The sequence below is a fragment of the Lasioglossum baleicum genome, chromosome 13 (assembly GCF_051020765.1).
Source record: "Lasioglossum baleicum chromosome 13, iyLasBale1, whole genome shotgun sequence".
Taxonomy (NCBI): Eukaryota; Metazoa; Arthropoda; class Insecta; order Hymenoptera; family Halictidae; genus Lasioglossum; species Lasioglossum baleicum.
The window spans coordinates 4,770,529-4,786,199 of NC_134941.1; the positions used below are offsets into that span (position 1 = coordinate 4,770,529).

Genomic DNA, 15,671 nt, shown 5'->3' on the forward strand with positions numbered 1-15,671 from the left:
TTAGGTTTTCACATAGACACTCATTGCAAATGCAGATAACTGTGACTAAATAGATGCCATTTATACTCAACGATTTTATAACCGATTAATTGTAATGCAATACTTTCTAAATATATGAAGTAAAGATATTGAAGATAATTGATTTCGACTTTGAAGCAGCATACCTCATTTTACATTCAGTGATTAAAAATAATTGATATCGATATATGTTTTCCGACAGTAAACAAGTAAATACCGAAATATTAAATTCTGAAGTCCAAAGGCGAATGAAATTTTCGTCGAGGTCTTCAGCTGCTTCTCAGTTATTGAAAGTCTTCTTTCATAAGAACTTGTCAAGATGCTTAAAAAGGTTGAGGTTGGAGTCCGGTAAAGAAACTAGGTGAAGTCTCACAGCTCGGTTCATTGAATTTCTGCAGAATCATTTGCTGAACATTGTCACGAAGCAATAGAAATAAATTCTTTTCAATGGACGTTTTTATTTCATTATTTTATCTAATATCGTGTTGTTTGCACTCTCTGTTGTTTTGTGTTCCATTTTGAACGTTTACAATGAAAACTTTCGAATTCGTTTTCCTCTTTTTGACAGCTTCGAATAAACTACGCGAAACGATAAAACTAGAACCATTTATATAAATCAATAGAGCGAAGATGCTGTGTGTACATATTTACGTAACGATTCAATCTAAAATAGGCGCTAAAGTTCGTTTCTCATCCAATTTTACGCGAGATAATGGATGGACAGTTTAAGACATTATTTTAATAATTTTATTCTTTCTTTAGCACTTGTCAATAATGCGTCACACTTAAAATTATGTGGCATGTACCTATTATATCGATAAAGTATTCCATACCTCTCTCGTTATTTAGTAATTTTTTTATGAATAATTTGACGCTGAATATATAAAAGTTATTTTACGATGGTATTAAAATAATGTTTTAGGTTAGTAACTGACAATGAGTAAACTATTGCCTCTGTTTTGTCGCGGAACTGTCGGTTCGCGAATATTCGGATCACTGCCCGCCAAGCTAATCTTGGGCAGGTAATTCAATGATATGATGAGCATAAAAGACAACAATTATTTCGCATGAAAATGAATGACGTTAATGGAAGCGTTTCGTCCCGGACCTGCTAGTGGACTCGTCAGTAAGGCTGATCTAGCAGGTCCTGCCTTATACGCTTGGTAATTCGTGACATTTACCTTATTTTGTCGTGGAAAGATTATTGGTGATGGAAGTTTTGATTACGAATAAAAGAGTCGTTTTGTTAAATCGATCGTAACTGTTTTTTATGGGGGGAAACATTTGTTATTTGTTTTTGATTTGTGCCGAAACCTTCTTCATCGTGAAGAAGGTTTCTAATCAGTTTATGGCTGATTTTAATGATGTTTCATGAAAATGCAAGGCGATGTGTTGATTGGGCATTGCCGAATGTTTGCAAAATCCATTCAAACACACCCTTGATGACTCGTCATCCTCCACGGCCGACTTGAGCAGCCTTCAGGTGAAAGAAGAGAGTCAAAGAATGAAGTAATCGATATTACTCCAGTAAATGGTCTCTTGTGATCGAGACAAAACGCATCTAAATATCGTCCGAAGGAAATACGCGAATATTGTTCCTGCGCGACGGAACATTCTCCCCCACGTTGATCGATCCGATCGATCAATTTAGAATTGGTTTACGCGTTTAAAGTTCATCTGTAATTGACGCTAACGCTTGGCACCGCGCGGTTGTGCTCAGTCTGTATGTGAAAGAATACTAGTTGCAATGTTTCGCGTATAAACATGATGCTTTATGGTCACTGTTTGCATGTTACAGTGACGTTCGATTTACGTATTGTGGGTTCCGTTGAAAACAGTTTAGGTAAGATGTACACATTAAAGAATCACCAATCAGGAAATGGCCATGAGTAAAACTATTGGATTGTTCAGATTTGACGAGATCGATATACAAGAACAGTTTATGAACGGTTTCGATTTTGATAATGAACGTTTGAATTATGTATGCGTAAATAATGCTTGCCGACGACACGTTTATCGTGGTGGTTAGAAGATTTGAAATTCACTTCCGGTAATACTGATATGGTAATGAAATACAACTAGATTTTAAAGAAATCTAGTCTGAAGAGACATTAGAAATTGTCGCGATTTCGTGTCTTTTGATAGAAGCTGACTCGTTGCGTCAGTTCGTTATTTGCGATGTTGACATTTGTGCCGTTATCCGACTAAATGGTTCGAAAAGGTAACGTTTGGCGACGGATCGTGTGAAAGTTGCGATAAAAGACCTCGGTGGTCAGGTCGTTAACTATGTTTATGTTATATAGTAGCGGACGCGAGGGATCTTGACTGATGCCAAAAGATCCCGTTTTATGACGTGCCTTGTCCCGCTGGATGGACAAGAGTGACAAGAGAACAGTGCGTCAGAGTTTGATTGATAGCGTTAAGAATGGACTGCGCGAAAGACTGAATATCACGGTGCGAGTTTAATTCAACAGTGTGAATTCGTCTTCGAGTCCTATCGCGAGTTTGTAGAGTTCCTCTGTGTGTGTGTGAGAGGGCGTTCTTCGTGAGGCCCCTCTATGTATGTGAGAGGGGGTACGTCTCGTGAAGATCCTTCTATGTAGCGAGAAGGTGTGTTGTGAGGGCCCTTCTAGGTATGCGAGAAGGGGTGTTCCTCGATTTGAGTATTGGTGCAATATCACTGATTGCCTTTCGAACGAAATGTATTAATTGGTTTCATGCCGAATGGTGCATTTCCCAATCAACACCCTCAAACTCTGACGCATGATCGAATGATTCGACACGTGATTCTAGTGTGGAATTGACGTGTAGGTTTGACGTGACTGACGCGACTTAATGCGATGTGGCGCGGTTTGAGGCGACTTGACGCTATGTGACGCGGTTTATTTGCCGATCGAATGTATCGTCATGATTAAATGTCAATTCAGTTAAACGTTAGTTTGACGGCATATCAGTTTAATTGAATGCGAGTTCGATTGAGAAAGTTGGTTTCTCCGTATATTGCCATGTTCGAGACAATGTGGCTTGCAAGACGGAGCCATGCAATTTTGCGTGTGAGGATGATTCGACTCAAGAACGTGATGCGGAATTTCGCGTGAAGTAAATTTGACTTTGATTCATTCGCGTCGTTGAGTCTCGCGAGGCCTAAAAATGCGACGTTCTGATCAAGGTGATCCGTTTTCTCGATTGATATGGTACCGATTAACTAATTGTCTGCATATAAATCTATTAAAGCCGTGCTGCCGTTTCCGGAATACCACGTTGTTGTTTGTCGTTCGCGAGCGGATGCAGACAATGAAACGAGTTGGAGCGTCGATGCGAGTCCGAAATCGACGGTGTAAATTCGAACTTGCGATCTTGCCGTGAAAATTCCGTTGTAAGATTCGTTGATATCCGCGGTCTTTGGGACGTACGAGGAGTTGCCGATCTCCCTTTTGATTTCTCCGGCGAAGATGTACGCGTGCATTTGATAACGCGACGGAGTGCGAACTGATTGTCCTAACGTCCGAGTTTATTCTTTGCGGTTCATTTTATAGCACCGAATAATGAACAACCCCATAATTGACAAGACAATGGCTGTGCGTTGCACTTGTCTACACGAGGACTGGTTAGTGTCACGTTGTTCGCATAAGTTGAACGGTGTGAACTCGACTGCCAGCCCTACGTGCGATTTGTAAATGAAGTTGTTCTATATCTAATACGACTTCGTGAAGAACTGGTTAGTATCACGTTGTTCGAGCGTGTAAGACTGAACGGTTGTGATGTCGACTTCCAGTCCTAGCACGACGTCGTCTAATTGCGAATTTGGAATTGATTTCGCGGAGCTATCGAATCTGTACGGATATTTGTCGGGAAGATTGAAAGTTTACGACGGCGTGATGCAGCAGGTAGAAACCCGGCGAATTGACAGTTTCTACCTGTTTTTACGTGCCCCGGCGCGAGCCGTTGTGCGACTACCGGGTACCGTTGGTTCGATTTTAAATCATATTCGAATTTTCCACTCGAATAATGGAACCGGTTGATTCGGATGTTTGAAAAACGTCATGCCCTTGTTGTGTCGTGCAAGGGATCAGGATTGTTCGCGAGTTGATCATCGGGAATTTATCGTCGTTGTTCTACGTTTCCGCGTGTCCTTGCGAATATGGTGATGAATGACTTCTGTTTAGATAGTATTGCGATTTCGCGACGACGTTTCGATGTTCGTGATCGCGTATTGTTTCGTTTGCGTGGTGTTATTTCGCGTTCGTCACCGTGAAATATGATTTGCTTCGATGCGACGCGTTACGAAGATATTTTACGAAATCTGGCGCGTTAGAAATGCGCGTGTTTGCTAACGGTTGTTCTACGTTTGTGCGTATCGGAATTCATTTATCGATCGCGATTCTCGTGAGAAGATCGTTCGCGACGTCTCTATGATATGCGATCGCGTGTGATGCATCGAGTCGTTTATCGAATCCGACGATTTATCCGGCATGGCGGTGCGTTTAATAATCGCGAGGTATGACGTAAAAACAACGCGTAATGGTTTCGTACGTCTCCACCAACTGAGCCTACGCGGCTTGTAATTTACTCGTTAATTGTAAATGATTCGATCGCGGATTCGGCCTTTAGGGAAACTGACACTCGTAAACGTAATTGACATGTTGTATGTTGAAAGTACGGGGTGCGCGTGTATTAAACTTAGAAAAGCGTTTTCTAAAGATTAGACTTTATATGCGATTTGAGGACACGTCGTTTGTGCTTCGAAATGCAGATACGCTGGCCAGTTTCGTACGCGTCAGCCATTGTGATTCTCGTAACGCGTGTAAATATGAGAAATTACCAACGGTGTGTGAAAGTTCCTGATTAGTAAATTCAATAACGTGTCTACCTTTACTGATGGCGGTTCGAATGCGAATGATTCTGGTTGGCTGTTGTCTTTGAATGATTTCCGACGTTGACGATTGCTTAGACTGATGTATGTACTGCGGCTAAGGCTGGTTGCTTCCTTTAACGTGGTTGGGTGGAATGCCGGATGCTGCAGACCACTGTCAGAATAGTTTGTAAATGAATGTTTGTACACGATTGTCTTTTATACGAACTGCACTCACTAGGACACTAATCCGGCTCGAAGGACCAAAATGTTTTGTCGCGGAACTGTCGGTTCGCGAATATTCGGATCACTGCCCGCCAAGCTAATCTTGGGCAGGTAATTCAATGATATGATGAGCATAAAAGACAACAATTATTTCGCATGAAAATGAATGACGTTAATGGAAGCGTTTCGTCCCGGACCTGCTAGTGGACTCGTCAGTAAGGCTGATCTAGCAGGTCCTGCCTTATACGCTTGGTAATTCGTGACATTTACCTTATTTTGTCGTGGAAAGATTATTGGTGATGGAAGTTTTGATTACGAATAAAAGAGTCGTTTTGTTAAATCGATCGTAACTGTTTTTTATGGGGGGAAACATTTGTTATTTGTTTTTGATTTGTGCCGAAACCTTCTTCATCGTGAAGAAGGTTTCTAATCAGTTTATGGCTGATTTTAATGATGTTTCATGAAAATGCAAGGCGATGTGTTGATTGGGCATTGCCGAATGTTTGCAAAATCCATTCAAACACACCCTTGATGACTCGTCATCCTCCACGGCCGACTTGAGCAGCCTTCAGGTGAAAGAAGAGAGTCAAAGAATGAAGTAATCGATATTACTCCAGTAAATGGTCTCTTGTGATCGAGACAAAACGCATCTAAATATCGTCCGAAGGAAATACGCGAATATTGTTCCTGCGCGACGGAACAGCCTCCACTCTAAGATATTGATTCAAATCTTTAAGTTATTAAATTATTGATATGATTGTAAAATATTCCTTTAGAATTATAACATAGTTCCATTGTAAATTGTTATTGTGCTAATTTATAAATTCTATCGTTAATTTCGTTAACTCGTGACTAACTTTTATCTAGTATTAGTTTTTCTTATCTCGATCCCTCGACTACGAAACCATACTGAGTCCATAGGAATACTAATTCTGTGTAGCAAAAGTTTATATGGGATTAATTTTAGTCACTATCCCAAAGTATGTACATATAATGTTTCATACCTTCGTCCGCTTTGCATTTATCGATCATGCGCTTTGAACAACGAGAAATTCACAGTTGACATTCCCGGAAGCATCGTTTATCGTTGGTGTTCGCAACTCTCGTGTCGAATGCGTTTTAATTTATAACTTGACAGTCGAAGTGAAATGGCGTTTCGGCTTATGTTAGGATAATCGGTCCGGAACGTAATACGGTGTGCATGAACTTTTCATTTAGAATAATCGCTCGTAATATGCTGGTTTCAGCGTGGAGCACCCCTACAGATCTGATAGCACTCATGACAGTTTGTGACCAATTCCTCTTTGAACTAAGCGATTGGCTAGTTCAGGGTGAAGCCTGATTGCTCCTGTGAAACCGGAATGCTGTTTAGACTAACTGCTACTGACAACGAATCTGAGTGCTTCTGATTATTCTTGTTTGCTGGCCGCTTGATTACCCTGTACCGTCCACCTGTGACGCGAATATCTACTCTGACAGACTTCTACCGTGTCGCTATATCGCAATTTTGTAATCTCCAAAATTTAATACAAACTATACGAAAGTGTACAAAAATTCACAATATAATACAATTCAAACTTCCAATCGAGGTTTCATTTAATTATCTCCTTGTCTTACGATTTTCTTTACAACTACCATAATTAGATACGTACTTTGTTGTCATTAACCCTTTGGCATACAAATTAAATGAAATTCCATGTGACCAAAGGTACTATTTATTTTTTAATTAATTATTTCGGTTAAGATTAACAATGAATTTTCGTACCAATTCAAAAGCAAATATGCTCTAGGGATGATAATAGACATGGCGCTGGAAAAAGCAATATTTTACTTTAATGTGTAAATTATAAACAATCATATTAACGGTCTATATGAAAAATGAAAATTTCTATTTCTTGTGTAACTATAGTATATTGTCTAATGACAGAATAGTGATAACTACACTGTAGATATTACTGTAAAATAAAATATTTAAATATTTAAATACCTATTGGATCCACTGTATACATATATTACGTGTTGATATAAGACAAGGGGTTGGATTGACGGTGCAAAACAAAATATACGTATGTTTGTCTCTCGAATTAAATGGAGAGAGTGTAGATTTGTTAAATAAATGTGTGCTCTACATGTTTTTTTACAAAACGACCTCGCTCCGCAAGTCTGTAAACCAATGGTCTTATTAGTTCCGCGTGCAGTGGGCGACAGACTAATAGACTGACACACCATTCTTCGAAACCACGTATCTTGGTTTCGACGGTTCGTTCGTTAATCGAACACGGAAGCAATCAGGAACAGGTGGCACTCTGTACTCACCGCAGTGCAATTGTCGTGATTAAAAAAATTAGCGGCACCGCCATTCTCTGATACACCGTCGATAAATAAGGATTACGTGTAATCGCACCGAATAACCGGCGGTACTTTTTACGTGTAAAAAAAGACAGAAACCGAGCCCGCAAAACGTAGACGATCCTAGCCCGCAAACTCAATTAATTGTACACTCTAATGTGTCCAGGAAAAACGAAGGTAAAATGCATGGAAATGCGTGCGCGGTTCCAGCGCGGTCGATGGATACTATCTACCGGGCTTTCATTCTTTTTAATCGTTGCATTGTGCGTGATATTATAATTGGAATTCCCTCTGTGCCATTCTTTTTCACGATTTCTACTCTTATTGTGTACCGTTTGATACGTCCAATTTTGTATCTGATGCAAATTGGTCATATTTTCGATCTGGGACTGAAAACAAGTGTGTTCATGATAAAACAGTAATTATTGTTATTGCTCAAGTTGATCCGTTATATAGATTCCATTGTTTTCTTTGATGTTATGCCGCTGGTTTGTGAATTTTTGTAACATTATTTGCAAACAAACATAGCGAACCTTTTAATACAGTTCACTTCAGCCGATATTGTTGATTGACCAGTACAATTTTTGGGTACTGTTAGTTTTTCATATGAATTCATCCTATTTGCCATCGGTGTAAATATTACAGCCCACCCAGTGACTTGTTTAATCCGTTTTAACATTTTAGCTTATATAGCTAAACGTCGTGTTAATTCAGCTTACTTCTTTCAATTTACTTTTGAAGAAATAAACAAAGTTTAAGATTGTTTGTTTGTCAAATTTGTAGAAGGGATTATTAATAAAATTTATGAGAAGAATTATGAAAGAAGAAAGGAAATGATAAGATATCATGTGCAACTTTATAAGTAGATAAAATCAGAAATTGAAGGAGAGCCATTGAAATCTTGAGAGGTGAGAGAAGGGAGAAGTAGCTTTGAAGATAGAGAGATTGGTTCATGTTGTGAAAAGATGAATGAGCCTGATAGCACTGAGCAGATAAACAAGGTAATACCGAAGCTTGTCAGATCTAAAGTACTAGACCCTGAATTTAATTATTTTCTGCAGACAATATAGATAACTCGTCTAAAATTACATGAACAACAAAACTGCGAAGCATTTAATTACATGTGACGAGATTTAGCTTTTTTATTACAAATTACTGATATTAATACTGATTTCTATGAGTATCACAAATAATTATTAAGAGAAAAATGAGTAAGTGAGTTAAGACAATGAAAACAACAGACAAAATAGTATTGTTAATGTAGTTATTGTTTCATCTTCAATTTTTTAAGATTATTATGTGAAAAAGTACATTTTTATTTCCGTTATTTGTAATTAGTGTAGATAACTTCTAACTCTGCATAAAAATCCTCAGTCTACTGATGATACAATAATTTCAGCAATCTCTTTGAATGTATCATTATGGGAAAATCTCATTCTACTTTGATTCCTCAGTTATCAATTATTCAATACTGCACTATATTGCAGAATGTATCGATTACCCATTAAGCTAATTCACGTTAATTCCCGTAAATGGGTTAATTACCATACCTTTGGGAACATAGTGAGATTCCTCTTACCTTTTGATATTATTCTAAAAATTAAAGTCCGGCCTTTATAATACAATACTAAAATATATCGTAAAATATACGAAACACTTATTAAGATCATTTAAGCTGATTCTAGTAAATAGGATAATTATCAAAACTTTAGAAACTGAATTAATTCCTAATCAGTATAACGAAATACGAAAATAAGTCGTAAAATACACTGATTACTCATTAAGATCCTTTACATTAATTCCAGTAAGAGGATTAATTAACAAAACTTCAGAAACGTAATTAAATTCGTCTTTCGTTTCGACGTTAGCTTAAAAATTAAGTCTGCATCCCAGCACTATAGTGACTAGTTATTAAATCGTTTAGGTTGATCCTAGTAAATGATCTAACTGGAAATGTTCAGAAAAACATGATTTAATTCTTCCTTGTAATGATCATTATTTTAAACATGTTTATTTAGTTGTAATAACATAATAATTTACACAATTATTTCCTTTGATTCATGTAAATAAAGATTAAAGTTTTAGAACTAAGAATTAAAATTATTGAAATTGTTTATACGCAAACTACGAATTTATGTATTTATGATGAAATATATAATAACATCGATAGTGTAGCTATTAGTAATGCGGGATTAAACAGGACACTTATCTGTTTCTAATTATTTTTGCACAGGTAACTTTGCGCGGGAGCAAAAGCTGCTGCCAGGAAACGTCTTCAGCAACCATAACGCCACTAATTCGCCGACGTTCGAGACGAATGTTCCACGAAACGTGACAACGGCGGTCAGCCAGACCGCTTTTCTACATTGCAGGGTTCATCAGTTGGGTGATAAAGAGGTGAGTGGATTCATATGTTACATTCGACCGGACAACGATTCTCTTCGGAAACGAGATACGCGCATCGCTTCTTTTTTATTTCCTGCTCGCATTATGGCAAGACAAGCCTTCAGGATGATAAGATTCGGCTAATAAGGTTAATAACTAGACTGAAGATGTTTATGCAATTCGCAATTGTTGTAGACGAATTTTAAGAAAGTGGAACAGAAGTTATAAATACATGAAGATCCGCAGTCTATTAATAACTAAGATACTTACATTATGTCGAGTAATTGAAGACCCAGGTGTAAAAGCCGGGCAAGTTCATTTTTGTGTATGCACCAGTCTTATTGTATCTTATTGAATCAGAGAAGATGTCTTTGATGCTTTTGGAAACAAAACCGAGAACAAATCTCTGACGCTTTTGAGAAAGGAACGTTCGAACTAGTGAAAAAGTCTCTATTTCGAGGGCGATGCTACACGTACTGTACTTTCAAGCTTCTAGAGCTGATCAGAACCAGTACCCGTCTCTTCATCATGAAGAGAGATGGCCAGACAAACGCCTCCATCCAGAATTCCATTGCTCCACGAGCAAATTTCGCCCTGCTCTCTAGCTTCGAAACGGAGCAGCTCGACTAACTATGGAAATGTCTCTGGATGAAGACATTGGGCTGGACCACCCCTTTCATGAATCGTCGCCGAATATCGGAACTAATTGTTCTGGGATCTGCAAGTATGGTTGGTTACAGCTGCAATTGCAATCGAAACGAACGAGTGAAACTGAGGCAACAATTATTTATAATCTTACAAGGGACGACCACGAAGAGATACGTATTTCTTTAAATTGCAATATCTCTGTAAAAATTTATATATACATTTATAGCAAAATTGAGTAGAAATTCAAAGTTGTTGAAAAATTTAAAAAATTGAAGACGTCAATATATGATTTCTCCTCTATTAAAATCATTAGAGGAAGAAATAACATTGAATTTGGTTTTCATTTCTTGATGCAGACAATTTTTATTTTCGCATAACGATCCGCAGTCTACTAATTACTAATAAAACTAATTAATATAGGAAACTCTGGTTATTGACACAAAATCGAAGTAAATTAATATGAAAGTTGTTATCGAGAAACATTATTGTCTAGTTATTAATTCATATTCGGTAAAAACCACCATATTTTAATTAGCAAGAATAATTCTATTTTAAAATACACGTTGATCAGAGAACAGAAGAATGTGCTATGCATAAAAGGGTCCAGTGTTATATCAAAGGTAACCCTGCAGCTCTGTTGCGGTTAGGTTCGCTTTATCGTTTTTCAAAATCTCCGATCCGCGGTATGCATTCACGGTGGCTGTATGAATCTGAGAGGCTTCTAGGATAACATTACCGCAAGGCTGTCGTGCGGTTTCGGTGCCGGGTTGTTCATAGAATATGCATGACGCGTGTTTCAAGAGTGAAACAACCTGAGAGACGGGGTAAATATGCGTGCAGTCATCGAATTTTATTTTCATTCTTGTTCCGTCGGAAAACGGTGATTACGCGCGGACACATAGCAATTTGTCTGGGGAGGAAAAACGTTTTTCGGTAAAAGGATATTGTTGGATAACGTCGTGTGCTTAAACGGTATTTGCAGTGAAATCTGTTATTATGCTTGTGATAATAGAGTCCTGTTAGTTTTATAAAATCCTGTCCAATCAATAATGGAACGGTAAAAAATTATAGAATTTCTACTAGAATTTGTTCGTTCAGTTTTAAACAAGTCAATTTGTTGTAGTTGTTTGGAAAAAGTTAGCGAAAGAAACATTCGCGTAAACATAGATTTATTATTAATGAAATTTCCATCTAATGTAGTGTTCAATTTTTTTATTCGTTGCTACAACAGTTAAAATGGACTATATCTATCCTGTGATTTTTTTCTATAAATGGAAAAATTTCTGGGTAAACTAGACAGTGTATTATTCAAACACCACAGAATCGAAATTTTCCATAAGATAAATATTGAATCTGATACTACATAGAGAATTTTTTCGATATTTCTGTTTCATGTTCACAATTTTTGTGTGAATATTGGAACATAGTGAACACGTACGACGTTATGTGATATGAATACGTGAGGTCGAGCATACACATATGTATGTAAAAATCCTGCCTTCTCTGTATGAAACACGTAAACATCGTCAGTAAAATATTACCATCGTATATCTAAAGAAAATAACACATAATTTGATTAAAATTTTGTGGTTTATTATTTAGCCATTTTTTGTTATTATTTAGCCATTAGAAATTAACATGGTTAATAACAAAGTTACACTGCAGAAACTGTACTAAAAATTTCACGTAAGCTAGAGCTCTCTCGTTCACGACAACATCGGAGATCATCGTCAGGAATAATGCACGGGATATACGTATGCAGACCCGTTGATACGATAGCCCCACGTCAGCACGATTTATTCATACTTCCATCATTAAAGTTTAATCAAACCGTACGATCTTTACGTGCCGTGCGCTGGCATGAGTTCGGAGAACGTGCATAGCAGTGCTATTTGTTGAAGTTTCAGTAAATGCGAAACTTTCGAACTATGGAGATCGAGGAATTACACGGGAAGATTTGATACAACGAAATCTGGTAGAACTGGAGGACCGGTGTCTGGAGAATGTTTTTCGATCTACCATTAACATTTGCGTAATTATTACGAAATAACATTGTTCTAATTACGAAAGGCAAGCAGTTGCTCCAATCAATTGTAAAGTTCAAATAAATATATATTTGAGTGTGTTAAGCTATAATTCGAGTGACAACTTTGCAACTTTATATTCAAACTTATACGTAATGTTTGTTTCACAAAGTGCAATACTATTGTGTGCTAACAAATGGAGACAAAGAAATATTTTGGTGTACTCTTATTATTTATTTATTACTTTAAACCGAATAAGGTTTATGTAGCATAGTGTATTGATAATTTTTCGTTCCACTGAAGAATGTAAAAAACATTTTCATTTCGTCATTCAGTTCATTTACCCATTGAGTAATAAATCTTCAATAAGAAACATTAAGGAAAAACACCTCAAAATTTAGATATCTGCAATAGTTTTGAAGAAAGTATCTTATAATAAATGTCTCAGATAGTGCAAACAAAAAAGATCCATCACCAAACCGTAATGTAAATTGAATATACATAATTTCAATCTGAGTGCGAAACTCATTGAATTCTAAGCTTCTCAGTAAGCTTACGTTGGCTATAACTAATAGCTAGTAGTCAATCGCCTCCCAAGAGATTCCAATTAGTCAAATTAATCTGGTCAACTACCAGCATGACGATCATTTACGATCAATACAGTAAACGATAGTCACGCGCGCGTGTGATATTGGAAAATATAGTTGCGTCATAAAATAATCATATTAAGTAGGAAACACATTACGCATACATAAGCCGGTTTCATTATTTTATCAAGTCTGTCATCTATGTTATGACTATTTCTTCAAGTTTTACCTACTGGTAAATTATACTTTCGATTTTATAACCGAAACAAAATAATTATTCTTCTGTTAACAATATCGCAGCATTAAAAAAATTTTACTAGGAAATTATGAACAGTGTACGCGATTTAACGTGTCCTCTTTAAGACGAGCACGCTACGAAGAATGCTTGCTCACGTCGCAATGATGGAGGAAAATTTGGAAACAAAACAAACGCTCTGCTCTGCAGAGAAGAGCTCTCTGAATCACTCGACTGGACACCTTCGAGCTCCAGATACAGCTAATTTCTGCTCTGCCCTCCGGAAACATTGCTCCGCCACTGCGAATTGTAACAGCGGAGCTTTTGAAATTTTAGCTGTGCATTGTAGAATCCTACCTTTCACTGGTAATTGCATCCAATTTCAGCATGCATTGACTATGCAAGAATACGTTTGTCAGGTCAACTGTCGGGCTAGCAACCCTAAAAATTCTACGATATCAAAATATTTCATTACTGGGAACCAACACTAAAAAGCAAAGACTCTCGCAATAGTTATTAAATGATCGCAAAAATTCCTGTTCAAAAATAGTCTTTTGATAAAGTACTCAACAGTGACAGCTTGTGTTATTCACAATTTAAAAGATTTTTAGAGTATATATAACCACTTCTGAAATTATTATTAAGAATTATCGATCTTCTCTTACACAAAAGTCAGTAGCTACAAAATTTATTAACAGGCGTTCGGTGGATGATGTGTTAGAAAAACTATTATTTTGTTGAAACTGTACATTATTTTGTTGTAACTGAAACTTACAAACTGTCTTTTGTGAATTCCCAAGAGTTGATAAAGTAAAAGTTTCTAAAATTCGAACTTTTCATTCAGAATGATTAAAGAATGATTCTTTTGCGTTTTATCACGCCCTACTTGGTACCAAAAATAGGTCCGAAATTCGAATGACGCGGTTCTTTTGCAAAGCCGGGTTCGTTGGACCAAAACGCGAAGAGGTCGGCGAATTCCTAAATTTAAAGATGCGATCGATACTTGTTCTTGAACCGGCATTTCTGACCTCTTGTCAGGCTCTGCTAATTGCCTCATTCGTCGACCATCAATGGCTTCAAAAGGATAGAGACGCCCACTGACAAGCTGTGACCTAATTAGGAAGGGCGAAACGGCGTTCCAACCGGCGCGAAATTCGAAACCCTCGAGAGACTGGCAACGATAAAAAGAATAGTGAGGATTTCAGCACGCACCAAGCACGCCTCATAATTCTCTGCCATTTCTTCCGTGCAATTTGCTTAACTTGAATTTTTTAAGAACGGTCTCGGACTACGGGCCACTTGCCGCAACCCGAAAATGAAATTAGGATGTATCTGTCGGGCATCTCTCGTCCGAGATAACGACGTCACATTTTCTTTTATTATCCGTTTACGTGCTATGGTCGCCGCCACTTAGTTTATATTTCATATGAAGAACAAAATTCAACCTCGGAGTACGGCAGTAGGAATTCCCGAGACTTTGTGAAAAGTGGTGTAATGCAGTCTTGCACAGATTTTTTGTTAGAAAAGTACAGAAACTCCGTTTTTATTCTTGGATTCATCTGTATTTTTCAATTTATTTTCGTTTCCGTCAATTTATCTCTGCTGTTTTTATTTTCCAAGGACAGTAATTAAATTCATTTACCTCTCTGCAGACAGACAATGCACACTCTAAAATTGCTCCAACCAAGTTTCTATTGCGAGACAAGACAGCCGATGATTTAAGCGAGTTTAATTGAACTTAGATAATGAGTTTAGCTTTGAGTACGTTTCCTGCATTTTCTTATCAAGCACTTCAGGACAGAACGGCCTGTTTCCTTTGAAATATCTTCATTTGGAGTGTCGATTTTACAGTTATTAAACATTATATTGCAACTATCAACGAGGAAATAATTTTCATTTTCTACAAAGATAATTACACTCCTGCTTTTTTTCGAAGAGAGTTAAATACTGGTGGTTAAAATTACTGAATAAAATATTTGATTAAGCAATCAATGTATGTAAAAATATTAATCTGAATGAAATTCTAATAATTGTAATTCAAAAAATGAAAATAAGAACATGTGTTAATTTAAAAAATAAGGTTCAAATATTAATTATATATTTCGTTTCGACTTAAAGAGAATAAATATTACTCGTATTTATGCGTAAGCATTGCCAATCGCTTTTTCGTGTCATTATAATGGAAATTCGTTGTTGCATTCGTATGTATTGTTTCGAATTACAATAATCTAGTCACAATTACCCTTGTTTCAAGAACAAAGCGTTTCGCGATGTTGTAATTTATATAATATTCCCTTCTCACCTTTAAATGTGGGACGCACGGATAACCTTTACTCGTTCATCTGTGA

The 15,671-nt window shown here is 37.1% G+C and overlaps 1 protein-coding gene across 1 annotated transcript in view; it reads left to right on the forward strand.

The window, feature by feature from the left end:
* The window catches only part of Dpr1 (defective proboscis extension response 1), a 467,695-nt gene that overhangs the window by 134,535 nt on the left and 317,489 nt on the right, over positions 1–15,671 (forward strand). Inside the window, exon 2 of the mRNA XM_076436345.1 lies at positions 9,678–9,841. Within this exon, the coding sequence (XP_076292460.1) occupies positions 9,678–9,841 (164 nt within the window). The remainder of the gene's footprint in view (positions 1–9,677; positions 9,842–15,671) is intronic.